At 45.7% G+C, this 27996-nt stretch overlaps 1 protein-coding gene across 1 annotated transcript in view; it reads right to left on the reverse strand.

Annotated features, from left to right (window-relative positions):
* Positions 1-1808: 1808 nt before the first annotated feature.
* The window catches only part of REXO1 (REX1, RNA exonuclease 1 homolog (S. cerevisiae)), a gene marked incomplete at its 3' end in the record, with an annotated part of 28643 nt that continues 2455 nt past the window's right edge, over positions 1809-27996 (reverse strand). The window contains exons 2-14 of the mRNA XM_010015298.1: positions 21315-23095; positions 18086-18187; positions 15184-15385; positions 14365-14528; positions 12383-12520; positions 11307-11430; positions 10104-10217; positions 8501-8638; positions 6664-6777; positions 5922-5995; positions 2599-2709; positions 2114-2229; positions 1809-1947 (exon numbers count right to left, since the gene is read on the reverse strand). Coding sequence (XP_010013600.1) covers positions 1809-1947; positions 2114-2229; positions 2599-2709; positions 5922-5995; positions 6664-6777; positions 8501-8638; positions 10104-10217; positions 11307-11430; positions 12383-12520; positions 14365-14528; positions 15184-15385; positions 18086-18187; positions 21315-23095 — 3317 coding nt within the window. The remainder of the gene's footprint in view (positions 1948-2113; positions 2230-2598; positions 2710-5921; positions 5996-6663; positions 6778-8500; positions 8639-10103; positions 10218-11306; positions 11431-12382; positions 12521-14364; positions 14529-15183; positions 15386-18085; positions 18188-21314; positions 23096-27996) is intronic.

Genomic DNA, 27996 nt, shown 5'->3' on the forward strand with positions numbered 1-27996 from the left:
GCCATCATGGCGGAGGAAGATGCTGAACTGGTCCGTATGCTACCTACCCCGCACCAAGGGGCCCTGTGCAGGACTAGAAGGCCACATCTGACAGAGTCCATAAACACAGGGTAAGCTGGCTTTCTTTAAATACTTATTTCTTACTCTCAGGCTAAAAGTAGGTTAATCCTCTGTTGCCACGAGTTCAATGAGAGCTAAAGGAAGGTGGATGAAGGCAGTCCCACATCTCAAGTTCAGGAGTAAAATGCAGAGATAGACCTGTGTGCCTGACCAAAAGGCAGCTCTGCCTGGCTCAACACAGGATGACTCAGACAGGACCCTGATAATCCAGTCTCCTCCTCTGCCTTGACTCTTCTTATACACCAGCTCATGTTGCAGGACAATCCTTATCTTGGTCATTAATAGTTTCACAGCCCAGCTCTGTAATGCCTGAGAACAGCTGGAGTTAAACAGCAACAACCTGCTACACTCTTTGGAGTATAGAATTGCCAACATTATGGATAATCTTTCCTCAACTGCAGTCAAGTTTGGCACCCACCCAGGCCCAATGATAATTACTTATGGAGATCAGGAAGGCTGGGGAAACAGGATAATATAGCTTTAAATCAAAAGGGGAATGCTATCACCATTTGGAGCTTGCCATGGCCATTAGCGAGATGTCGACTTTACCGCCACAGCGCTCAGACATTACGACTTGACATGCCACTGCCTCTCACACTCTGCTTTATTGCTCTTGGGTTCATTCTCTTGGCAGTGTCTGCACTGCTAAGAGAGAATCATGCCTCTAAGAGGCCAACACAGTCATCTTCTGCTGTTAAAACTGTAAATAATTTTTTGATGATGATGATGAACACTCTGAAAGGCTGGGATAAAGGGTGCCATGGAGAGGGTAAAGCGCTTTGCAGGCATTAAAACCTCCTGCTTCCAAACCATTGCCATGAGTTGGCAGCCACAGCTTCTTCATCAAAGCAGCTGCATGATAAAGAACGGCTGGAGGAAGCTCTGGCTTGTCAGCACAGACTAAAGACTCAGCTCTTTCCTGCTGCACGCTTTCTTGATGCCCATGGGCAAGCCCCTGGGGAACTCTGTTCAGAGTGCAAGGGGAGAGGACATACCTCCCATGCAGGACAGCAGATATGGCTGAGATGTGCAGGTCAGACTGACAAGGGCCAGGCAAGAAACAAGACAGATGAAAGGTCAAAATAGCTTGATCTAAGTAACACCACAAATCACAGCAAACCAGGCAGAGAACCTCACTCAGAGAAAACAGACATTTCAACATCAGGAGAGTAACTGTGAGAATTATCTCCAGTGGCAGAGGCAAGAAAGAGGCTTGTCCTGTTTTTAAAATAGTTACTGTAGACATTCAGAGGGCACAGGGGACTCCAGAGCCTCCCCTGTTCATGCTGTGACCCTGAGCACATCTTCAAGCCAGGGTTACAGTCAAAGGATGCTGACACCATCAAAGGATTCTTGACTATATGGCAGGGGTGAAAGGCAAATGATTCGGGTTCAGTCCTTCCAACCAGCCCTGCTCTGTTCACCCTCCCCAGTCACCTCTAGAGATGTCTGTCACCCTGGGCAGCACCAGTCACCAGAACCTGGGGTAACGCCATGAGGGACACACATGACCTACTCCCTTGCTTTTCCACCACAGACAGCTTCACACTGGCTCAGAGCCAAAACAGATCTCTTGTGTCCTCCTGGCTCTTGGAAATAAACAGGCACTAAATTTAAAGGAGACATCTAACACACACCAGGGTGGGCAAGAAGTAGAGGGAGACATAAATGCAAGACATGCAAGTTACCTTTAGTGCAAATAGGTCACTTTCCAAGCTGTGCCCTATCAAAATGGTATCTGCACTGAACATGTTCAGTAGGACGGCTTGGACATCCCGCAGGGTAATGCTAGTGTTCTCCAGGTCCTCTTCTGTCACACCTGAGAATCTGCAGAGTGAGAGCAGAAAGGAGGGCTCCCTTCACTAAAGGAACACCTCAGAGCCAAAGTGTCTCAGCTATTAGGTCAGTGGAGTTTCAACAAGTGCTCCCAGCTATTCCCCCTAAGTTCCTGATTCCGAGCACAGACCTGGGACCCAAGGAATACCATCCTTACCTGGTGTTGTAGTCCACCACCTTGGTGTCTGGTTTGACAAAGGTGTCATATACCACTTTCAGATCAGAGTTGATCACTGTTACTCTTGTCAGCTCCAGTCCTTGCTTAGTGTAGCACTGCAAGCAACAGAGCAGGCATGAAGACAAGTGGTATCAATGGAGCCATTCCCTGGAGCACTGCGGAGTACTCCCAGAATGCAGCACATCCAGGGTAGCCAGGCCAGGCAGCAAACACTGCTCAGTACTGGCCTGCTAGCTAGAGCTTTTCAAGGGTGCTCACAGTCCCCAGGTGAAAGACACATTGCTAAAACTCATTAATAAGAGCTAATCTAAATGTACAGGACCCACTATGATTTAGAATCCACAGCAGAAAGGAAAGAAGATGGTAAGGAAACAGAGCTTTCTTTCAGCCACTTGTACCAGCCCTCAGCCTTCCCCCAAAAGCTTTATTTTGCTTTGGCATTGCCCCTGTCATCAGGAACCCACCATTTCACAGTCTAAAGCGTAGATTCCAGGGTAGCCATCAGTTGTAGGCAACTTCTCAAAAGTCTTCACAAAGCCATCAAGGCTTTCCTTCCGCCCATCATGGACGTGTTGCTGAAAGACAACAAAAAAAGGGGGTGGGATGGACAATTGCTGATGGTAGGAACAAGAATCCGAAAAAGTCCACTCCAACAGAACCTCCCACTCAAGCAGAAATATTTTGTCATTTCTAGAGGTTAATAAGGAGTAAGTTTTGCCTGCCAGTCAGGGAAGCTCACCACAACAGCAAACATAGCCATGTGCTACCCTGACTGCAAAGCCAGGGCAAGGCTAGTGGCATCATACTGACTAGGAGCAAGACATCACTCATCCAGGGACTTTCAACTTCCAATTCAGAGTGGAATTCCTCAGGAAGGGTCACACTGAGGCCTTACTAACTCCAGCTGCTGGGTTCCTGATTTAGTCTGAGGCTAAGCCATGTCCAGGTGCAGGATTCTAATCCCAGACATCCCCATTCAGGCATTAGCACTGGATGTATCACAGCCCATAGAGAGCACACATTTATGTGTGTGTACAAATAAATACGACTGTATTCCAAAACCAGACAGTTCACAGACAAACACGAGCCACTGCCTACCAGCACTAGAGGCAATAGATAAGAGAGTACTACCAACCACTCTTTATTATCCCCAGCTAAAGCTCTAGGATCAACAAGATTCAGCACTGAAGAGCTTCCCTTAGCCAGCAGGAAAACTCAGGAAGTGATTTCACAAGTGGCTTAAGCAAAGTGACACTAAGCCACTGCTGCAATAGGCACTCCTGCTCTCCTCTGCAGGCACAGATCCACCCGGCTTGGTCAGCCTGAAAATCTGCCTGGCTTAAGCTGTAAACTCTAGGATTGCAGTGATTTGGTTTCCTGTCCCATGGCACCAGGGGGAAGCAGGAAGAGGTAATGGAGGGCAAGGCAGAGGCTGTGACTGCCCTTTTGCCCACTAACACGGTTAAACTGCAGCACCACACCCAGAGGTGTCTCTCCCTTGCTCTCCAGAGGGTGTTTTGTTTTGTTTAAGTTTTGTCTGTCCTTAAATCTCAGTGTATTTGCACACAGCAGCCTGCGTACAGCCTCCTGCATCGTGCTTCTCACAGATCTCACCCTACAACCAGTCAAACTGCGCTTGTTCATCTCAGGATAGAAAGACTGGAGAGATGAGGAACTGAGGCACTTATCAAGCTGAAACCTATAGCCAGATAGGGAACCTTTGCATATTTTCCTGCACGACTTATTACTGCAGGTGCAGCCACAGCGCAGAGAACTGCGTCATTTGACATTAACAAGGCAGCTGGGACACCACCAAATCCAATCTCTCCCTTTACCAAAAGTTTAAAGGCCTCATGGTTTGTTGTTTCCCAGGAGCAAGAGGCCATACTTGCCCATGAATCTAACTGTTTTGCTACAGAAATTGCAGATTACCAGGCCAACAGATAGTAAATGTTTCTCTCCCTTGCAGCTCAATCCCCTCTCTCCCTCTGCCATACAATATAACCCAGCAGTTAAGGAAAGAAAAAAGGTGATTTTCTACACTAGTTGATCACAAAATCCTAGAATGGTTTGTGTTGAAGGGACCTTAAAGCTCATCGAGCTCCAACCTCCTGCCATGGGCAGGGACACCTTCTACTAGAGCAGGTTGCTCCAAGCCCCTGTGTCCAGCCTGGCCTTGAACACTTCTGCAGATATTCTCAGCTGTCCAGTTCTTCCTTGCTGAAAGGAGGGCAGAAAAGTTGCTCCTGTTTTTCTGACCGAAGCAGCAGACTCGCTTACCACAAAGAACAGGAGCTCCAGACGCCTCCACTCCTGTGGAGCAGTAGGTACAAGCACAGCTCCATCCTGCCATCTGCTGCCACACTGGTTAACTGTAGCCTAATCCAGACAGGCACACCTCCTACTGACTTGCTTTTCTAACCAGCTACAGCTCTCCTTACTTAGAACAGCTTCTTATTACAAATATTTACTCTTTTCAATGCCCTTTAAAGCTGAAAGATACTGTGCTCCCCAGTATCTCATTGTATACCCTCATCCTGAGCAGACTCTAGACTCCAACCTTAAACCTACCAAAGGATCCTGTGAAACTCACTCATTTGGACGAGAAAACCAAGGAAGCCAGAACATAGAGACGTGCAGCAGCACAACAACGAGGAGGCAGATGTGAAAGGATGCCTGAGCCCTGGAGCACTGGCATCATGCTTCATTGAGTAGGAGCCTATTAGAGACATTGTGTGTTTTTTAAAAGGCCATGAGGGTTTATGGTCTACAACAGCAACGCAAAAACATGCAGAGCAGTCATATTTTTATAGCCCCATCAATTTCCCAACTTCCTTACTGGATATCTTTTGGAACACCTATTAAAGAGATCCTAATTGCACATGAAAAAGAAACAGAAGTAGCAGCTTGCCTGATCCTGTCCATGCTTCACTTCAGACTGTGCAGGGCAGGCTTTTATAGTGCTCATACAGGCAATTCTTCCTATTTAACAAGCCTTGAATTTTGCCCCAGAATTCACTTCCTAGCTCTAGCTTTTGGTCAGAACAAGGGCACACACCTCTCCAGAACCTACAGCCAGCCTTGCTGGCCCTATATGACTTAAAGTCTTTCAAACAGTGGGACAAGAAGATGTTTTATACATGTGGAGCCCCTTCCACTAGACATGACCCTGTTCAGCTCTATCAAAGGGCCAAAACTCTACCCCTGAGCAGGTTTTTCATTCTGCTTTGTAGTGCTGGGATCCCTTCCCCCTCTTGTTCCTCAAGAGAAGTAATATTTATGAGTTACAACAAGCTCCTTAGGAAGATTCCTCCCCGTAAGACAACAAAGGGCACGCAGTAAACAGAAAGCTATGAGAAGATCTGGCCTACAGCAGAAGGTTACTTAGGATGGGCTTCTGGGAAAGCCAAAAATGGGAAAAAGGTTTTGGCACACTGTTATCAAGGCCACAGGACTCCTCCTTGCAAGGAAATCTTTTCACTCTCATTTCTTCAATGTTTCCCTAAAGAAGTCTGTATATGAGCTTTTGCTGGGCAGCTTAATCCATTGACATTTGCTTAGAACAAATGAAACCACCTCACTCCAGGCAGCTCAGTCTCCTTCCTCCTGCCAAACGCTGAATTCTCCTACCTTTGCATAGCAAAAGATACCTAAGAAGTACTTGTTTTCCCCCCTTAAGGGAAGCCACTATTCTTCTAAAGGCTTAAGCAACAGTCACACAGCCACCAGCACTGTAAGCAGAGGACAAATGTCATTGAGAACAAAAGGGTGTTGCTCAATAACTTACTTTAGCAACCTGGCAGCCTGGTGAACCCACAGCTCCTGAGCAGCAGCTGTAATGAGTTTCCCATCCACCTGGCACTGAAAGAGCAAGAGAGAAGAGTCAAAGAGGAGAGTCCTGTTAACGAGAGACCTAAACTTTAGCTCTCACATGCAGAGATACCCAGGATGAGCACAGCAACAATAACGTGTCAGACAAAGGGGGAAAATAAGTACGGATTCACACATAGCAATCTAAAGAGCTTAAGTTTAATCTAAAGAGCTTAAGTTTCCCATACTCAGCCAGATAAACTCTAGAAGCCTGGATGCTCTGATGGAAAACCACAGCAGAGCTCAAACCAGGTTAGTGTCTTGCTGTAAATGACCAGTAAACTCTTCTGGGCAGTGACAGACATCTAGTGCTCCCCAGTCAGCCTCCTAAAAAGACTGACTCTTTTCAAAAGGCACAGGAAAGTTTGCTTTTTCTTGTACTCTTTTTAAGCAGAAAGATGCACAACCTGTGCTCGAGCCCCAGCAGTACATTTTCAGGACCATACCACTACTTCCCAGCAGCTCTTTTCAAGGCTATTTCAGCAGCGGCAGGGCCACCCAGTGACAACACTAGGAACTGTCACCACCTGGCAGCGTGACAAGCCACAAAATACTCCACAGCAACTCAACCCCAAGACAGGCTGTGTTCGAAGAAGACTGTTTGGAGCTGGAGCACAGCTAGCTTGTAACTAAGCCCTCTTTGAAGGGCTTTGATATACCTCTCTGCTTGCGTAGCCTTCCCCAGTGATGGACACACTCCTCTTTGCGAATGCAGGTTCCAGAGGCTGAGACCATGTACTCAGTGCCACAGCGACAACAAATCCTGCAGGAGGCTTTAAGAGAAGAGAGAAGCAAGAATCAGGTTACTAGAAATCCTTCAGGTGTTTAACTTGTCCAAAGCAGAAATAAATCAGAATTGCTGAAGCCCCAAACACTGGTGAAACAATTCTTCTGTTAAAAAGGATTCCAAATGTTGTTTCTAACTCCCATAAAGACACAGCAATCCCTCTAAAACTGTAGTCCTGCAGCATTTGCACCCCAAAACACTTCTCACAGATTCCCTAGAGTTTTTGGTGTGCAACATCAGCTTCAACACAGTTCACATCAACATTGGCTGCATTATTTCTCCATCCACAGCAAATTACGTTGTACTCCAATACAGTTATTTTAAGAAACAGGATAAATAAGTCATTCTTTGGACATGGGAGCTAATGAAGCCTGGTTTCCAGGGGATCTGTGCCTTGTCACTTCCAAATGACATTCCAGCTCTTCCTGGGCAGAGCTTTTCTGTAAGGATTCTCCACATCTAAACCCAGGAATGTCTGGACCACCAAGGGGGCAGTTACAGACTTCTCCCTCCTGTCATCTATGCTTGTACTGCCCACAGTTCAGAGGAGAGAGATGCAAAAAGCCACAGAAACGACTGACTTCTGCAGTTCTCTGAGTGTGGGCATTTAAGCTGCTAACACATTCCCAGCTCTCCATAACACAGGCCGAGCCCATTTTTGTCCACTTACCATAGCCACAGCATTAACAGACCAGCAGTAGCTGTAGTTAACCAAGGACAAATCCAAAGATCCTGCAACATCTGCAGGACACTACAGAAACTGAACAAGGAATATAATGTCAGAAGCCTCTGAAGGAGGTGGCTGGTTCACTAGAGAAAAGGGCTCGGACAAATACAGTACTTGACAGTGTTAATGCAAGAGAGCTTTCATACACGTTGCTTCAGCAACCACAGGACAAATGTAGACACAAGGTGTTAACATGGATGAGCACTTAACACACTTTAGCAAGGTCTCTCCAAAGAGATGCTCAGAGGAATGTGGCAATGCACCTCAAAATACAGCCCAAATATGTGTTTTATTCCTGCTGCCCCACAGCCTGCTCTAATTGGTCTGAGAGGCATAAATCCTGCTACAGGAGTTCAGAAAGTCCAGACAGAGGAAGACCCTCTCCTATCCTCAGGAAACCTCGGGGGACCATTTTCTCCTGTTGCAAAAAGGGCTTTTGGGAACTGCTTGGCCCAGTGCTGTCAAGAGATCAAGCAGAAACCTACGCAAGCCAAACCAGCAATACATGACCCACTGCACAACCAGCCTGGCCCATATCCCACTGTAACAGCAGTTCATGTGCATAGAGACACACAGAACCCCTTCCTCTGCAAGAGGGGAGCATCATCAGATGTTGAACAGGAGCCTCTCTCCAACCACTTCCACTGCAAAAGCAGCAGGCAGCCTCCAAGATAGTGCAATGAAGGCAGCTTGTCCAGGAAGGCAACCTGACCAATTCATGTTCCTTGGCAGCAACCAGAAACCTCCCTCAGCCTCACGGGCCACAAACCATAAAACTTGTGTCAGAAACCACATCCTTGTGACAAACAAGCTGAAGAAACTCATCCTCCAGAAACACAGCAGATTGCTGCAGCCACACAACCAGAGCAAAGGAGGACCAAGAACATGTTTATGCAGCAAGTGCACTTGCAAGCAGGACAGGCATCTCCAGTTGTGATGTATCTAGCAAACCTGGCAGGATGAAAGAGCCAGCAGAGCTTACAGTCACTCGTTTTCTTCTCATCTGCAGTGAAGAGCACAGCACGGCCAGGCTTCTCTGGGTGAGGCATTGGGTAACCATTTTCCTTTAGCTGCTCTTCAGTCATGAGATACTCCTTCAGTCGCCGGTACAAGGCAGCCCCTGCACACACAGACAATGCTGAAGCCACATCACTTAGGTAAGGGCTGTTTCTCTTACTGGTGTTTGCTTTATCAAGCCTCCTGGCAGGGGCTCCCACTATTTTGAACTTGCTTCCACTGCCTTTTTTCAGGACTGACAGGGAAATAGGTGTCGGGGCAGTATTTTTTAAGGTCTGGTTACTGGTGCACAAGCTGATTTTTAGCCCCTTCAACACCTAGCATTACCTCTGGAAAACAGCTGAAACCCAATTCCTCCAAGGGGCCTATCTTCAGGCTTTTTTGTTACAGATATGAGACTTATCCCGTTTTACTGTTTTAAATGCTTTAACTGATAATATGGAACACAGCCCAAAGAATCCCCCTCAAAAGCCACCCACAGCTAGCTAAGAAATTCATTATCAAAAGCTTTCTTCCTGCTGTTGAATTCAGGCCGCTCGTTTCATTTCACAGAACAATTATAACTTCTTGCCCTCTGCTCAATATCTATCCCTTCACTGCTACGTTAAACCCCTCCAATATTGCTGTGCACCCTTTGATGTTGCTTAGCTGAGCTATACAGGCCCTTTTAAGCTTTCTCCATGTCAATTCCTTCTACTCCATGGCCTCCCTGCCTCTTCTCTGATGTCCTCAACAAGTTGCCTGCATCTCTTGGCAACCAAAATACCCATAACCGATTTCAGCCAACATGAATAATGCTTGTGGCACAACCCTTTGGCTACAATACGACCTTACTATGACATTCATAAATGTTAAACTGAGCCCTGAAGAGCTGGAGGAGGTATTTGAAAGTTTGGCTTTTAATCTGACAGGCAGACTGTGAAGAACTGCTTCAGGGCAAGAAAGTTCAAGTAAAATCCAAACAGAAATAAGAACCCAAAAGTCAGTAATACCCAAAACACATGGGGCAGCTCTGAGCAGTTCTGATGCTACATCAAAGCCACGCAGGCTACATCAGTGAACTTGCAGCCTGGAGCGGGGAAGCAAGAAGGTGCTGATCAGTGGTGTGACATTCACTGACACTGCAGCACTGCACAGCAGCCAGGTAACGCTCCTAACACAGGCCTGCAGCTAAATCATAGAATAATGGAGCAGTCTGGGTTGGAAGGGACCTTAAAGCTCCTCCAGTTCCAACCCCTGCCACGGGCAGGGACACCTTCCACTAAAGCAGGTTGCTCCAAGCCCCTGTGTCCAACCTGGCCTTGAACACTGCCAGGGATGGGGCAGCCACAGCTTCTCTGGGCACCCTGTGCCAGCGCCTCAGCACCCTCCCAGGGAAGAACTGCTTAAGAGCTCATCTCAATCTCTCCTCTGGCAGGTTAAAGCCATTCCCTCTTGTCCTGTCCCTACAAACCCTTGGCAAAAGTCACAGCACTTCACTCAGCAGCCAGATCCTGCTCTCCCCAGTCACAGCATTGCACCTCCAGTTATAATTTTCAGGTTACAGCCTCGCAGGAGCAGGGTCTTACCTGTTAAATCCTCTGCTCTCAAGCTCCCCGACCGGTTTAGAGTAAAGCTTGTCTTAGCAGCAAGCTTCCCTCCCAGCACAGCTTCATGGGACACCACTTTCTTGTTACTTGTCTCTGCAGCGAGAAGAGGGAAGCAGCAAAATAGGACAGAGATCAGATACCTAGCTAAGTGACTTCAGTCCTAGAGCTTGGGACATTACACATCAGCAAAAGGAGGACTGCATTTATCTTCTGGAACTCTTGCTCTGCTCCAGTAATTGGCATGTGTGAGGCGGTGGGCTAGCATTTTCATTCCAGCACTCTGGGGAGCTTTCTCTTTGCACTGTCAGCTCCCAGCAACTTCTTTTTAAGGGCAGTAAAGCCATTTTTACAGTTCCCCTTGGAAGCTCTGGTAGCTCTACCTGCTTACTCTGCATAGAAGGCCTCCTAGTGACTAAAAGCAAGAGAGGACGAAGCACAGAAGCAACTTGATCTCGTCACGTGCTGCCTGGTGGCATCACCCACCCGCAGTGAGCAGCTTTGTTGTCAGGTCCCTGAAGACCAGACTCCCACACTGAATCTTTCAACTTCTTTTAGAAAAGAGCTTCAGAGCTCTAGAAATATACTCAGCACATCAGATAATGGCAGATAGGTGCTTTTTACTAATCATTAACTGGCAGGCCTCTCCTAAAGGCCAGCCTCCCAAGTTCAGCCACTCTGACTAATGGCCATGAAGGTAATGAAGACAGAGGGGAGAAAAGGGAAGAGACCAGGGGAAAAAAAAAATTCACAAGAACAGCACAAATTGATTGTTTAATGTACCCTCTCGAGAGCCAATAATGAAATGTCTTAACCCTCTTCGTTTCTCTCTTGAAGCTTAATGTGTGTAACAGATTTCTGCAGTGATGGACGAGTCTATCACTTTGAAGGCATCATGTGAAAGTTACTCCATTAGTGGGGCTTTTCATTTTAAAGAACTTGTGCTAAAAAAAAAGTAATCCATGTGGCATTATCTCCATTTAGGTTCATACAGCCAACAAAGCATTGTAGGACTTGCCTCTTGAAGGCCCATTAAAGCTTGCCGGACTATAAAAAGCTAACTGGAGTTGTTTGCCTTTCAGCATAATGCTTCTGAGAAATGGGTCTGTCTTTTCAACAAGTTTCTCTTGGTGGCTTCTAATCCAAGCAGGGCTCTGATTAGTAAACCACAAATGTGGTACATACTGTTCGTACTTGTGGGGGAATTGGGCACCAGGCTTCGGAGCTTCTTTAAGGTGTTCACTGCCACATTCAGGTAGATGTTTCGACTGGTGCTACGTTCATAAGCCACCTTCTCTTCTGACAGGGCCTGCAAACAATGCAAGTCATTACTACACACTCTCTTCCCACTGCTGCTTTTGGAGAACAAAAATGTTTGGCTCTTAAAATACAGAATCCAAGGATGATAGCAAAAAAACTTCGCCTGTCAAGGAATCAAGTAATAAAGTGGGACATGGCACAAATATACACTGTTCTGGGGCCTGCTTAGGTGAGTAAGAGGAAAAAAATAATTGTATTTTAAGCAAAGTGCTAGAAGAAGCATTTTCATGTGAAACCTTCCCTGACAGATTAACAAAGCAGTTGTGGAACTGCAAGGGAAAGGCCATTTTCTCCACTTTGGTGGCAATGCACAATCTTAATGGGCAAGAAAGGAAGTTTGGCAAATAGTCACTCCTTGGATGCAGCAGGAACATTCCCCTTGGAGAGTTGTGAAGGTGAAATCCCACAAAAGAAACCCTCGTTGCATCTGCTATGGTTACAAAACACAGCATACCATGTCCCATATTTACCCAACTAACATTAATGGCCAAAGTTTTCCAATAAAACACATTACTTTGTCAACTCTGCTTTTGGGAATCCTACTATACTATTCTCTGCTATTAGAAGGCTCCTTAAAAGCCTTCATAAGCAGCAAGTTTTACCAGTTACATCTTTCTCACTTATCTCTGAACACTTTAAGATTCCAGGAGGTGGCTGCTGCTGTACCAGAGCTAAAGGCCTTTTTGTCCAGCTTGACCATAACACACGTTCCCCTACTAAACAGACTGTGAATGCTTTCTGAATGAAAGCAAAGATGGGATTTCCGACTGGAAACCCCCCCTGGAATTGCACTTTCTGTGGTCCACTCTGGAATTATTTAATGCCAGTCTCCTCTACAGAACTGTATGCAGGTAACAGTTCTGTTCTTGGTCTCAACCAAGGCAGAGGAAGTTATTCACTGCTGTGGACTTGATTCATTAGCAGCAAGCATCTGTACAGACCTTGTCAAATGCTTCCTGGGAGGAGGAGCAGAATTTCAGGCACTCATCAATGAAGAGATTCAGGTATCTTTGACGAATATTTGTTGGGACTTTAGCACCAAATTCTGTGGGAATAACAGGCCTCTGTAAGCTGGTGCTCTAGAGATAAGACAGAGAGAGAGAAAGAGGCTATTCAGGGTTTAAGAAGTAGTTGCCTTGAGACTGTCACGTTTCCTGGTCTGTTATTAATAGTGGCACAATATCCTTTTTGAAAATCTGCCCAAAGCTAAACATACCATGCATCATTTTTGGTATCAGAAACACCACTTGAAGCTTTTGTGCCACCTTCAGCACTTGAACTACTTCAAAAAACAACCATGTTTCATTACACAACTCATGCAGCAGCCAAGGACTTCCAGTGGCATTAGTCAGAATACTCCATTTACACACGTAAGCATTCCAGACCACAGAAATGATGACGTTTGAACTAAGAGGCTCAAGATTAGGATGGTACCAAGCACCACGCTTTGGAGACATGAACACAGTTATGTGCACAACAGACATGATTTTCTTTTTGGTGCTCTGGCTGTGAAGAGAGAATGGGAGAACCACTCCTACCAAGCTGGCAGCCAGCTAAACCATCACACTTCCTGTAGGATTCCTGCAACTTTATTGCACTGGGGTTTTCTTCCTTTTTTAATGCAAATCATGATACTCCTGAAAAGATTTCCCCCTTAAACTGAATGACATGTTCTTCAGGCATAATACCAGCACATTGAACACTGCACATTGGACCGAGTTACAACCCACCACTGCAGTTTTCCATTTAATATCAGTGTATCCCTCAAATCACACAATTTGCCTCTTTTCCAGAGAAGAAATTGTTCACCTCTAAAGCACCCAAATTGTTTTGTCAAGAGATATCCATAAATTAAACCACCTCCTGCACTTCGTAATAAAACCAGCTCCATGGAAGATATGAGCACATTCAAAGGGGAACAACTGGTTATCTCAATAGGAAGAGCACTCATTTTCGTCATGAGACTTCCACTTAGGTGCCCTGTTCACAGGGGTTTGGTCCTTTTCATTACAAATATATATTTTCTAACATGACACCCTTGAAGCACCTCTCTAACACTGGTAAATATTTTATCCTTTCAGTTGTTTCTTTTATTTTTAATCAGCTTCAAGTTCTATGTTACTATGGTGGCTTTTTGGGTGGGGAAGGAAGAAAATGACTTTTCCTCCCTACAGAAATAAGCACAGTTATGACTTATCTTGGCACAAGACATCATCAATAAAGGCATCTTTAAATTAAGTCCTGGCATTAACCAGGGCATTCCTTGCCATCCATTCCAGCTAACAAGCTTCTTATGCCATCCACATGCTGCTACATGAGGAACTGTATTTGGAATTGTCTTAGTAAGTAACATGTTCCCCAGCGCACATGGGGAAAGGAGGGACTTCTGTGCTAAGGAACTCATAGCAACAGTACCCAAAATCTAAGGTATTCCAGGGGAAAAAGGAAAGAAAAACAAAAAGATGTTTTCCCCCAAGTATTAACAGCAATACGAAGTTTAAATGATCCCATTTCAACCATACAGGTCGCTGTGGGACATTATTCATAACTACCTTCCTTTGTACAGCCCACAAAGCTCAGGAAGGCCATTAATCCAGCCATGCCTTTTGAACACGAAAGGCTCCAAGTCTCTGACACAAACAGCTCCACACCTAGGCACAGAGCACAACAAAAGGCTCAGAGGGAAGAGGACTGATCAATATTCAAAGAGATCAGAGCAGCACTTAAGTATTTCTATCTTTTTAAGCTTCTACCCCTCAAGAGTTTAATTTTTCATACAATGCTATCGAGGAAAACCACAGGAAGAAACAAACCCTTTTAATCAACCTAATCAAAACACTGCTCTTCAGAGAGAGCTAAGTTTGGAGCAGCTTGGTTAAACCTCGATGGTAGAATGACCAGAGAGATTTCCAGTTTCTCTTACCTGTAAGGAGGGAACATGTGCTATCCTTTTCGGCATGATGGTGCTAGTGGTCTTTGAAGCCATCCCAGCTAAGGTGCAAGCCTTCAGAGAAAGGGTGGGTGCTTCAGAGTCATTGGAAGGTGTGACACTCCTGCCAGCAGCAGATGTCTTACTACTCACGAGGCCTGCAAGAAACAGAAAAGGTAAAATCCTGCCACTGGGCTTCAAGTTGCCAGAAGGAACTTACTATAAAAGGCCCATGCTGCAAGCTGTGCTTTTTCAAACGGAAGCCTCCAAAGGGATACAAATTGGGTAATTTTACCACCTTCCAGGCAAGGATGAAGGAACCTTCTGCCAGGAAACGTGCCTCATTTCTGTTTGTTTTGGGGTAACTGAGTCAGCAGAGTTTAAAGAGGTAACCCTGTCAGCTATAATGCACTAACTGCCCATCACGTCAGCTCTGAGTCCTTCTGACTACAAAGGGATACCAATGAGCATTAATTAGCACTTCCCTCCTGTTCGTGCCACCTCTGAGGGCTTAAATGGAAGAGCAAATGCGCTCCAAGGAAGAAACAGAAATAGAACAGGCTGAAGTGATGGAGGCTGGGTGAGACAGTTGAAGGCATGGGGCTGTGTATCTAGTCTGTTGCTTTTCACAGGATGGAATATCTCAGGGTAAAGACTTTCCACTGGTCACTATCAGGAAAGAATCAAGCCATGGGCCAATGCTCCACATCTCCTGATAGTTTCACATCTGCTCAGAAGAAATTTAAACAGAATCAGTGTCTTTTACCAGTTGAGAGGACAGGACAGAGATCACAGATCACGCCGCTGGCTTACTTTGTTTGGCCGCTGCGGGGAGGGCTACATTTGGCACATGAGCAATCCTCCTCTTTTCTCCTGGCAAGGAAAGAGAGGCCTTTTGCACGGCCACAGCCAGCTGTGCTGCCTGCTGCTGAGCCAGCTGGATCCTCTGGTAACACACCTCCTGAGCGGTGGGGGGACGGTACGGCCGGATTACGGGCTTGCTCGGGACCTCAGCCTGCACAGACAGAAAGGTTTGAGAGGCAGCACGCTCGCCTGCTCACTCCCACCCTCTGGCTTCCATTCACACAAGAAAGGTGTCTCTTCCTCAACTCCTCTCTGTCAGCAAATACAGGGTTTTGGGAGGAGATCCCAATCGTCTTCCAGAACATAGGCACTCGCCAAAAGCCATGACTTTAATGATCTGCCCTCTGGCAAGGCCTCCCAGCACTGTGGCACGTTCTGAAATAGGTAAGTGGTATTTGAACTGCTGGTTTAATGGCATGATGGTCCCCATCACTGTGCCTAAGCCACTTGGACTCACAGAGTCAGCCAGGTTGGAAAAGACCTTTAAGATCACCAAGTCCAACCATCCCCCAGCAGTGCCAAGGCCACCACTAACCCACAGCACTGAGGGCCTTGACTACATGGTTTGGGAGCACTTCCAGGGGCGGTGACTCCAGCACTGCCCTGAGCAGCCTGTTCCAATGCCTGAGCACCCTTTGGAGAAGGAATTGTTCTTAATTACCAGCCTAAACCTCCCCTGGCACAGCTTGAGGCCATTTCCTCATGTCCTATCACTTGCTACTTGGGAGAAGAAACCCATCCCACCTCACTACAACTTCCTTTCTGGTTCTGGACTCTGTCCACACTCTCAGCTCTACAGTCTCACACTAGAACATGAATCTAGCTCCTTGCTGCCTCCTACTGCATGCTCCTTTAGTTTATATTGCAACGAAAAAGCAACCAACTACTCTGCATTCCCCTTAGCTGTGTGACACTGAATTTTCCAGCTTGCTCCCTCTCTCTTTCCCATGTTGAAAAACCATCTCCTCTTGCCTTATAGCAGCTCCCCATCTCTCAGCAGCCTTGTTTCGGGGCTCTAGTTCTTGTAACTGCTTAAAAGTCTCACATATCTATTTATGGGATTAGAACATTACATAAACTGACCTCTGAATTTTCAACAGGCTCTGCCCCTGCCTACCTCTGGAGGCATTTCACTGCTGTAGCCATTACTAGCACAAACAAGTTCCACATGCATTTTCTTTGATGTCCAAAATTAGGTTGCAGGAAAGGTGCCAGAAATTATGTCAGCAAAGAGAGAAGTTTTCTAGCAGCAGAAGTGCAAGAGAAGCAGCAGTAGAACAAACTTCTCCACACTGCTTGGTAACCTTTGAACTGTGAGAAACAGGCCTTCCTTCACAAAATCTCTTCTGAGAAGGGTGCACTCGCACAGCCCACGGGTAACACGGCGTTTCTGAGACCACAAATCGAGGGCAAGCTGGCACCTCCTGCATTCCTTGTCTCTGATGCTGACACCAGGTTCTGGATACCAAATTGCATGCAGTCAGCCATTAAAGTGTAATTACAGACTTCTGAGCAGGACAGGACACTCATTTTCTGCCTCACCTTCAATTCCTTTGGCCCACCATTTCCTCCAGCAACTAAACTACAACTCACCCCCCTCCCCTTCTGCTTTGCTCAGTCCTGGAGCTATAAATCACAAGCAAAGACAGAACAAACATTCAACATGGAGCGACACAGCAAAGCAGGAGCCTTAACTCTGCATGTAAAAGCAGCAGTTCAGGTCTTACAGCGCTTCTTGAGCAGAGCTGGCAGCAGCACCAGGCTGAGGTACTCAGGGAACACACGTCCCAGTGCGTGCTCACAGCAGCTGCTGCTGAGCACGCCAGATCGGCTCTGTTTGCCCATGCAATGGCTGCACAGGGGCTCACATCTTTGGAAAGCATTTTGGGATCAGCTGTCACATTAAGAAAATGTATGGAAAGATTTGTACATGTCTAAAAGGCACCCATTTACAATAAATATTTGAGTTAATGAATTTCCAACCCATTTGCTTCAGCCTCTTATCTCTTCACTTGGGAAGAAAGGGCCCTTATCAAAACACATGAACTGGCTGAAGATATGTAGTGAAATAAAACACACTGTATTGACCTCAGGGCTTCAAATTATTAAAGGGAATCTTTTCTAGGTAGGGAAGAAAGGGAGAACAATTAATTTGAACTCCCCAGCTCAAATCAGTGCATAAGTCTCCACTCTTATCCTGCTAGAACATAAAACTGACTAATCTGTACTCAGCACCTGGAGGGAAACACATTAAACCCTCAGAGAAAACATGAATTAAAATCCCAGTGGGAAAGAAATAAAAGAAGTCAGAATGTCTTCCTTGGCTTTTTCTTGTTATTTTTCTCCTCTGTATTTTAAGTATTCTCACAGTTGTGAAAGAGGAGTATCAAACAAGACACCGTTGGTATCTTGGCTGATTCGGAACAGATGCAAAGTAATGGTTTTAAACACATGACAAAATTCCTACAGCTATCTTTTAGGTCTACAAGACAAAGAAGTACCAGCAGACACAGACTGAATTTGTGTCCAATTAGTTTTTAAGTGACTGGATGAAGCTATACTATAGAAAAAGGAAGCTCTCAGTCCATCCCAGTGTGTGGCAAGATGCAGAATCCATTTACTCTTCCATAGCTTACCCTCGGTTTTAAGAAAGTTATCAGAGTTTTGCTGCCATTTGTAACATGCCTAACCATGCTTTTCAGAAATCAGAAAGGGGAGGAAAGAAACTGGCACAGATGGATTCCAGCACTAACACTACTGCTTGAACCTGGGCTGCACTGTTTGCCAGTGTTGCAACAGGACAGAAAATCCTCACAGAATCTAAACTTTTGCTTCTGAAAGCATCACTTACATTTCCTTGTTTGACAAGATGAGAGATCCTTCTTTTCTGGCCAGGAAACAAGGTAGTTAAATTGTCTTCTGTCTTTTCTTCATTTCCTTCCTCTTTGGATGGCTGGAAAACAAAAGAACAAGCTTCCAGAACTGTATAGATTTGAAGATCCCTCTCAATGAGGAGATCTGAAAAGTCTCCTTTGGGTCAACAGAAAGTCCTTGCAGGTGGCTGGTGAGAACATGTGGTCAGCTGCTGAACGTCTAATCCAAACCTTGTTTTGAACCCAAGAGCCACCAACGAAGCCAACAAGCAGCAGCAGCACAGTTCTCCCCCCAGCAGTCACACCACGAGCTGTGCACTGGAGTAGCACTGGCATGATTCAGAACAGTCCCTACCTGCCACGAGAGACTTGAACAGCCTTTTGCCAGGCACTCACACCTCCCCTGTCATGGCATCTTAAAATCCAGGTTTGGTGTTTTTTCTGAGAGAACTTGGGAGCTGCCTTATTCCTGCCCTTGTACAACATGCTGCCAGAGCAGGTCCTGATAAAACCTGCTTGTCACCAAACCACGGTGCCCACACTCCATGTTTAGGGAAGCGTTTCTCTGCAGTTTTATCCACAGCCCTGTCTGCAGAAAGACTGTGGTAACAAATCCCCAGGTCATGCACTTGTTTGGCCAGAAATCCAGGAGAAAGTAACAGACCCTCTCCAAGTAAAGATGCTTCTTGAGCACACTTCCTAGAATCAACTAGGTTGTATTAAAGATTTAAGATCATTATTGATTTAAGCTCATCAAGTCCAACCATTCCCAGCAGTGCCAAGGCCACCACTAACCCCTGGAACTGAGGCCTCGGCTACTCGGGCTGTTAACACTTGCAGGGACGGTGCCTCCAGCCCTGCCCTGGGCAGCCTGTTCCAATGCCTGAGCACCCTCTGGGCAAGGAATTGTTCCTCAGCTCCATCTAAACCTGCCCTGGTGCAACTGGAGGCCAGTTCCTCTTGTCCCATCACTTGTTACGTGGGAGAGACCAGCCCCCTCCTGGCTCCATCCTCCATCCAGGTAGTATTTTGCAAAACTCCAGCTGTTCTCCAGCCAATCCTGCTTTGGGTTTTCCAGCACAACCCCTGGTAAAGCTCTGAGCAGAGACAACCCTGCCAACCTCTTAGAAATTCAGCAACAGAGCTGAGGGCTGGATTTGGGGATGAGCTCAGACTCCAGCAAGGCTGAGACTGTGTCCATCACCACTGAGTCACTTCACTCTCTAGGAACTCGGTCTGTTAATTCAGTTATATCCCTAATAAACTCTCTCACACAGTGATCCTTTCTCGTGGAAAAGTACTGTGCTGCCTACACAGACCTTCCCTCTGGACTAGCATGTTGAGACCAAACAACACTGGCTCCATCTACAAAATTATTCCACAAACAGTGAAAAAAAATCCCCTACCCACCAGAAATGCAGAGGGAAGCAGGTACCTACTTACAAACACCCATCTCTCAAACAAGGACCCCCTCTGTTGCAATGCATGTTCCTCCATTTCCAAAACAGGAGGAATTATTCAGGGCAGGGATATAAGGTGAAGCACACCAAAGGATACACACGTGGCTGCTGACAGCTCAACACTGCAGCCATGCCAACATTAACTGTCTGCAGCGGTTCAACACCTTCTGCATCCAGCCCATTTTGAGTCGCCCTGTATTTGGGAAGCTCTCAATGGATTAGGATTTCCCACTATAGACTGGGTGCCCTTAAGCTATTTTCACTTCACCTGGGCAATCTGGAGAAATAAAGTGCTGTTTCCTAGCTGGGAATTATACCAAACACCTAAGAAAGAACAGCTGAATTTTAATCAACTGAAATCAAGTAATGCTTATAGTTCAGAAGAAAATCATTCCACTGACCTGCTTTATACAGTTTCTTCTACAAAAACATTTCACAGGAGTATAAAAAAGGTCTTTACTTGTCAGCAACATGATTGTAACAGAGGGTTCAGCAAAAAGCTTTAATAGTCCAGCTATTCTTTTCAAAAGAGGAGCTCTCCTCCCAACACTGCAGATCCTCACTTTGTCCTCCCCATACAGAAGGTCATGAATGGAAAAATTCTGTTCATGGCCACTTCACCCACCCAACTAACAGAAGCTGGAAACCAGCACCCATTTCTGATGCTGATTTTAGAATAAAAGTTGACAATCAATCATACCAGAAGACACTGCTTTTCCACCATGCAGTGTCATGGTTCCTGCTGCACTCCCCCTGCCCCTCCTTCAGATCAGGAATCATGGAATCATGGAACGGTTTGTGTTGGAAGGGGCCTTAAAGCTCCTCCCGCTCCAACCCCTGCCACGGGCAGGGACACCTTCCACTAGAGCAGGTTGCTCCAAGCCCCTGTGTCCAACCTGGCCTTGAACACTGCCAGGGATGGGGCAGCCACAGCTTCTCTGGGCACCCTGTGCCAGCGCCTCAGCACCCTCCCAGGGAAGAGCTTCTGCCTCAAGAGCTCATCTCAGTCTCCCCTCTGGCAGGTTAAAGCCATTCCCCTTGTCCTGTCCCTCCATCCCTTGTCCAAAGCCCCTCTCCAGGTTTCCTGGAGCCCCTTTAGGCTCTGGAGCTGCTCTAAGGTGTCCCCTTGAGGAGCCTTCTCTTCTCCAGCTGCCCCAGCCCAGCTCTCTCAGCCTGGCTCCAGAGCAGAGCTGCTCCAGCCCTCGCAGCAGCTCCGGGGCCTCCTCTGGCCTCGCTCCAGCAGCTCCACATCCCTCTTGTGCTGTTGCCTCAGAGCTGGATCAGGGCTGCAGGGGGGGTCTCCCCAGAGCACCAACACATTACTCTGGTTCTTCCTGCCACTACATTTCTTAAATAACAACCCATTGCCCACATTAGCAAATTTAGCTTTGAAACATCCACAATTTATTTTCTGAGGCCTCTTCTCCAGCCATCTGGGCCACCATGCTTCTTAGGCCAGATGGAGACAAAAGTAACTAATAACCCTGAAAGCTAAGGGGTTATCCACGTAACCTTCCATGCAAAAGGTAACGGAATCCTCACATCTTACAGCAGCTTTTAATCCAGCAGGTAAACTCAAGCACGAACTCTTCAAAGAACTCAGTCATGACAAGGACCAGATTCTTCCAACATATGGAGTCTCCCTCCATAGCCCTCTCAGCTACTTGAAAAAGCAACACCACGAAACTACACCAGAATCCTTTCATATTCAGAGGTGAGAGAACCAAGCAACCCAAACCAGCATTACCTGTTTCCCCAGCCTTCCCTTGTCTTCAGTTTTCACATCTGTAGATTCATTAAAAATCCTGAGACACTCTTCCATTGGATCTGACTCAAAGTCCAAGTCTTTCTCAAGGATGGAATAATCAATGTCATCAGATGTTGAGGAAGATGACGACGACTTTGACAACTTCGAGCGTTTCACTTTCTTTGTCCCTTTGTTTTCGCTCTCCGAGTCTGAACCACAGTCACCACCATCCGAGCCCGAGCTCACGTCAAGTAACGTGGATGGCAAAGGCCAGCCTTTGTCATCATCATCTCCACTCTCATCACCGAACAGGTCAACGTGACTCAAACTCTGCTGCTTCCGACCCTTCTTTGGACCTTTTTCTACAGAACTGACCTTTTCTTTCTTCCGCTCCAGTGACGGAGCCTTGGTCCCTTTCTCTTTGTTTTTATGACCAGAGGTTTCTTTACCATTTTTCACATCAGCTGTTTTCAGCTTGGAGTCCTTCTTGCTGCTTCCCAGCTTCTCTGTGCTAGAGCCTTTGTTGACACCTTCGCTCTTGTTTTTCCCTGAACTACTGCTACCCGACTTGGATTTCTCTTTCTTAAGTCCATCTGTTTTTTCCAACTTGTGTTTTTCAGGTTTCTTTAAACTCCCATCGGTTTTCCCTTTGACACTTTTCTCTTTGCAGTTTTTCTCCTCATTCTTGGGTTTTAATTTTTCTTCTTTTTTAAGCACTTTGTCTTTTTCTGTACTTTTACTTTTCTCCTTCTTACCAAACTCATTTAGTCCAGGTGTTTTATTAACATCTGATTTCTTCTTTTTTGTTTTGTCTTTTGGGTCTTTGTTCTTATGCTCAAGCTCCTGGCTGTTCTTACCAGCACACAATTTCCCTGCTTTTGCACTCTTGTCTGGTAAGTTTTTAGCAAGGTTTTTCTGTGAACTAGGAAGGTCTTCCATGCCATACTGCACTGCTGCTTCTTTGCTATCGTGGGAAGCGAAGTCATCCACTTTGGTGCTTTGCTCTTTGTGGGATAACCCATCATTTGACTCACTTTCAGAACCAGCTTTTGACTGGGAACTAACAGAAGTTGTCTTATATTCCACATCAGCCTCATCATCAGAGGAAGAGAACCTGGCACACACTTCATCATCATCAGGTTCTTCACAGAGCCTCTTCCGGAAAGGAGAGTAAGACTCCTCATAACTGGGCACCCTACCCCTTTTGGACCCCTTTGGCTCCTTTGTCGTAGCTTTGCTCAAAAGCCTCGCTGAATAATTTGAAAGTGGGTCATATTCCAAGTCTGTAGAAGGCTTTGAGTCATCAATCACATATTTACTGTTAGTGACAGTGCTACTGTATTTTTTATTCTGTATTACAGCCTTGGGAACATATTCCAGTGCGCTCCCTTTAGATCGGGAAGCATCCAAAGTGTATTTACTTGACCGGTTAGCAGCAGCCAGAGGAGTAGGGTTGTAGTCCGAGTTATTATTAAAGTTGTAGCTACCTGGATTATACTCTAAGGAGGTAAATGAATCATTCTGTGTCCCACCAGCTGACACGGGTGTATTTGAAATGAGCGAGGAGGCCTCTGAAGCACTCAATTCCTTTGTCGTTTCTAGCAGCTCCTCATACTTCTTCTGTTCTCTCTCCACTTCGTTTTTGACTGCTTCAATGGCTTTGTTGACCAGCTCCAGCTCCAGAATACTGGGTGTCACATCTGTCATGTCAGCCAGAGCACCATCCTCCACCTCCAGCGAGGGCCTGGGCAGCTCAGGGTTGTAGGGATCATAGCCTCGCTCTAGGCAAGAGAAAGAAAACAGAACTTACTACCAGCAACTGAGATAAATTTTTCCTTGGAGTAAAATTCTTTATAAAAAGTCTTTTTTTAAGGTCTGCTCTCATCAAAACCCACTAGCGAAAGGCAGTACCAAAAGCCATGCTCTCAGCACCACAGAACAAGCGTTTGAATCCAAAAGCCACCAGTGAAGTGCTCTGCTCAGCAGCAGGCATTTGGCTAGACTAGATTTTACAAACTACTCCCAGGTCTTAGGACTAAAGATCTATTAACGAAGTGCTTTTATTACTCATGGAAAAGCTCTATTAAATTAAATATTCTTCAGGGCAGCAAAGAATAATCTTTGTATTAGGACCAAGAGGAGCTGAGTAGAAGCAGAATTATCTGCTTAATTCAGTGAAGCGACCAAGGGAGGAAAGAGGATTCCAGAATGAAAACTGTGGATTAGGTTCTCACTTACTGATGCCATGCCTAAAGCCTACTGAAAGCCTTCAATACTCCTCAAAGCTCAGGATTTCCCACAGCAGCTGCAGGAAAACCACTCTTTATTTTGTCTTATCTGACACACCGAGTGCTGCTAGTAAGAAAAAAACTACAGGTACAAAGGCAACACGACTCAACCACACAGAACAACCCCCAGAACGGGAAAATTAAACACCCAGAACATTTTTCTGACAGTTGTCTTTTCAGACAAGTCCCTTTGGTGGCCTCTCTTACAGTGGCATTTCTAGGACTGTGAACAGAGCATACACTTCGACCATGCTGCACGGCTCTACAGGAGATGTTCTGGTGAGTGATGGACCATCCTACAGAGCTATAGGGAAATGCCAAAGCAACCTGTCCAATGGTCAGCTTACAACTGGAGAGTCCATCAGAGCTCATCTTGAAACAATCATCTTGAAAGGGACATGTGAGCAGTTGTCACAAGCCGAACACACTCAACTTGCTGCCATGATATCCCAAACTCTCCGACCTTCCCAACTCCTGGTGAAAAGGAAAGGGAAAAGGACGTCACTTGTGCATATGCAGTGACAAGCCCCCTGCTTGCCACAGAACAGGCAGGGAAGTACCTTCACCTTGAAAAATTAGATTAGTAACAGAGGAACTCAGCATTTAGCAAGCCAAGAGAAGCTACAGGTGAGTCAATGGCTGCTCTTCGACTCCGAACAGATTTCAATCCTTATCATAGTGTCTCTGGATGCTGCTGTGCCAGAGGGACTTTTTGTTCTTTGCTAAGACAGTAGTAAAACTGGATTTCCAGCTTGAGTATGTAGAAGAACAAGACAATAAACAGAGAGATAAAAGATGAGGAAAAAAAACAACCTGTCAAGTCTAAAAGAGATGACAGAATCCTTGTAACAGCCAGAAACAAAGTGTTTACAGGGGCTGTTTCTACCACTCTTACAAGACTGAGCTTTTTCTTGGACTGGGGGGTTTTTTGAGAGTATCCATGACTGCACAGCTCCCTTTGGTAATAAGAAAAGAACCCGCATCACAGTTGGCAGAACCAGCCTCCAAGGAAGCAGAACAATAAAAGACTGGATTTATTAAACAGTTTCATAAAATACTTTTTAGCCCCTTGGGTTTGCAAAGATTTTTTTCCAAACCAATTAGCTGCTGATTGAGCAGGGACCCTGGGCAATCACAGCCTGATGGCACCAGCGTCCAAAGGACAGTCTGAGCTGTGCCCAGGACCAGAAACGTGGGGAAAAAGGAATAAGGTGATATATTTCTATAACTACCTCCCCCTCCACCTATTGCAAAGTGATTTACAACCAAGCCACAAAGAGCATTTCCAAAACTAATGTCTGCTCATGCCCATTACACCCAGCACAGCTGACACATTGGGGGCGAGAGGCAGAAGGTGGCAAACGAGAGCATCTCAGTGGATGGTGTACACAGGACAGGTTGATACCCAGAGCCTAGTTAGAAAAAGAAACCATGAAGAAATGCAGGTAACATAGGAAAAAAGCCTAGAAGCAAAGAGCAGCACCATCAAGGCTAGAGTATGTAAATATATTATTGGAAAAATTAGGTGTAAATATTAGCCTAAGAGCTGATAAAGAACAGAGTCCTCCGTACCAACCACTGCATTCCTCACCCCTTTGTGGCACATAACCCCACAGTAGTAGAGAAGCCAGTGCAGTGAAGAAGGAGTCAGACTATTACTCTCTAACTCAAGATGGAGACCTAAAATTTAGCACCAGCATTGTTAAGGGAAGAGCTGAAAGCCTGGAACTGCGTGCCAAGACAAGTATTAGATAGCCTGTAAAGAAACAGAGGCAAGTGCAGAGTCTGGATCGAAAGACTTGCCAAAATAAAAAGCCCAATGCTCCCACAGTAAAACTAACCAAAAAAACCCAACCCAAACTACATAAAAGCCATCTTGTCCACATAGAAAAGCAAACTATTTTAAATACATCAGGATACAGAGAAAATAGAGATAACCTAAGCACAGACCTGGTGTCTGACTCTCTGCTCCTCATCTGTAGTAAAAACTAATTGCACATTTCCTTTCCATGGAACGACTAGATGTAAAAATACATTAGAATCTCTGAGAATGCCAGCAGGCTTTGAGACAGTGGCATGAAAGAAAGAGCTCTTTTGTAGGTGTGTAGAGGCCTGATGGATTACCCATGCACTGCTGATCAAAGGCTACCTTTCCCATGAAAGCCACTTGTGTAAGTGGGCTCCACGATACTCATCAGGGCTGTCACCTTTGGCCATGATACATTTGCAGATAATGTAGTGGGAACACAAGCAGAAGGGGGTTTTATTTAAACATACACACACATATGGAGAACCATGGACAAACAAGTCTCCAAAGCCAGAGAAATTAAACACGCTGTCTGCAATGGGGCCACCTTTTCTAATGCCTAATTGTACTCCCAGGAAGCTGGGAGAGGAAATGAAAGGATCTCTGGGTAACTGAGCCCAGTGCTATGCAGGCAGGCACCCAGCTCCACCCCACACCCCTTTTTGCAACCTGGATACAAGAGTCAAAAAAGCTTCAGCTTTTGCATTTATTCCTCTCCATTTCAAATACTAATACAAATAGCCATGGTGTAAAGAAAGATTACAAGATGAACTACACCACGTTTGCTATTCCGCTAGACAAGATGTCTGCAGCCCTTCTGCTGAAGCAAAAAGAGAGGCACCATGTAGTGAAATAACTTTGTGGATGGATGTAAAATTGAGTCCACAAGACAGACTTGAGATGGCAACTCCTTATAGGATTGTGAACTAAAATCCTATCAGGATACTTTAAAATACAAACTCTTTTAATGTTTTAATGTACCTCAGGCATATGACATGGTCCTTCTGAGACACAAGAAGGTGAAGTTAACATCAACGCTATACAGAACAAGTGACTGATAATTTACAAAGAACTTCAGTGAACAATTTAACCTAGAACTACTTTAGAATTCACCAAAATGAACTGCACTTAAAGCAGCCATTTCAGCCCAAAGTACAGAGAAGCAGAAACCAAGATTCTTCCAAAAATTAAGGTAATTTTTTTTTTTCCTGGTTACAGTCCTGTTGGTTCTGGAAAATGAGGCCTCAGTTCTGAGGTGGAGCTGTTTTATTACAGCTTCTACAAGCTGACAACTCCTTGCTGTACACTCATCCTTCTAGTTTGTGCAACAGGCAAAGACAGTAAACAAAGGCTGACATCAAATGAATAATGGCAGTCCAAGGTCACCTGTTTGATGTTCAAACTTACTTCACAGTGAATCATTCTGGAGAAAAAAATGTCCTTTTATTTCTTTCCAAGCACCTACAGAACACATATTTCGGATGCTTTAAATACAGAAAAGCCTGAACATGTGACAGGTATTGGTCGTGGGTTCTGGAAGAGGAGTCAAGCTCTTGCACGCATGGGGACATGGATGACAACTACCTTGCTTCCAGGACTGTAACAGAGGTGCTAAGGAGCAGTGGCTGCTGCTAAACAAAAGGGAAGCAAACATTAGATACTGTCACATTTACAGCAATCAGGGTCTCAGAACAGGAGGGTTTGCTGGACCAGCACAGGCCAAAGGACAGGGAACACTTCAAGCCCTGTTGCCACTGAAGTCACCCATTCTCCTGGGTCACCTGGAGCTGGCAACAGAAGATCCATTCACTGGGAGAAGGGGATGGTGAAAGCTGTTGGGACACGTCTTTGGAGAAAAGAAAAGCATTTTTATGTTAACGTCACCAGAGCAGCTTTGTTAGCTTAACAGCTTGCCTGTGTTTGCAGTGCCAGCACTTAGCAAATGCACTTTTGTGATTACAGAAAAATTAGCATTGGAAAATTATTTTCAGCTTTTTATTTAATGCTTTGCAGAAGAGACGGTAGCTTCAAGAACAAAATGTTTCAGACAGGCTTCACCAGGAGGCTGAGTTCTGCTCCCCTCCAGAAGGAAAGAGAACAAAAGGAATGGCAGCTCTGGGTGCAGACCTCAGCTGCGAGCACCCAAAGCGAGTTTCCAACAATTCACTTCACAAATAGTACATTTCAAATAATTATCCAGAGTAAATGGGTTAGGAGGGCAGGTAAGAGGAGCTGAGAGAAATGTTTCAACTTTAAATAGCACCCTAGTCCTAATGATTTTTTTCTTCCCCTCTTTCTTTCTCTTTTTAAATAGTAAATTTAATTATGAAAAATTCAGTATAAAAAGCACCGATAACCTTGTACTGCTCTAAGAACACGAGGGAAGCAAGGTTTGAGAGGTATTATAGCCACTCTAGTCCAAGCTGGCCTCTCCCAATGCTCCCACTATCCATTTCACAGAATCCCAGACTGGTTTGTGTTGGAAGGGACCTTAAAGCTCATAGAGTTCCAACCCCTGCCATGGGCAGGGACACCTTCCACCAGAGCAGGTTGCTCCAAGCCCCTGTGTCCAACCTGGCCTTGAACA

Source organism: Nestor notabilis, unplaced genomic scaffold (genome assembly GCF_000696875.1).
Source record: "Nestor notabilis isolate BGI_N333 unplaced genomic scaffold, ASM69687v1 scaffold27415, whole genome shotgun sequence".
NCBI lineage: Eukaryota > Metazoa > Chordata > Aves > Psittaciformes > Psittacidae > Nestor > Nestor notabilis.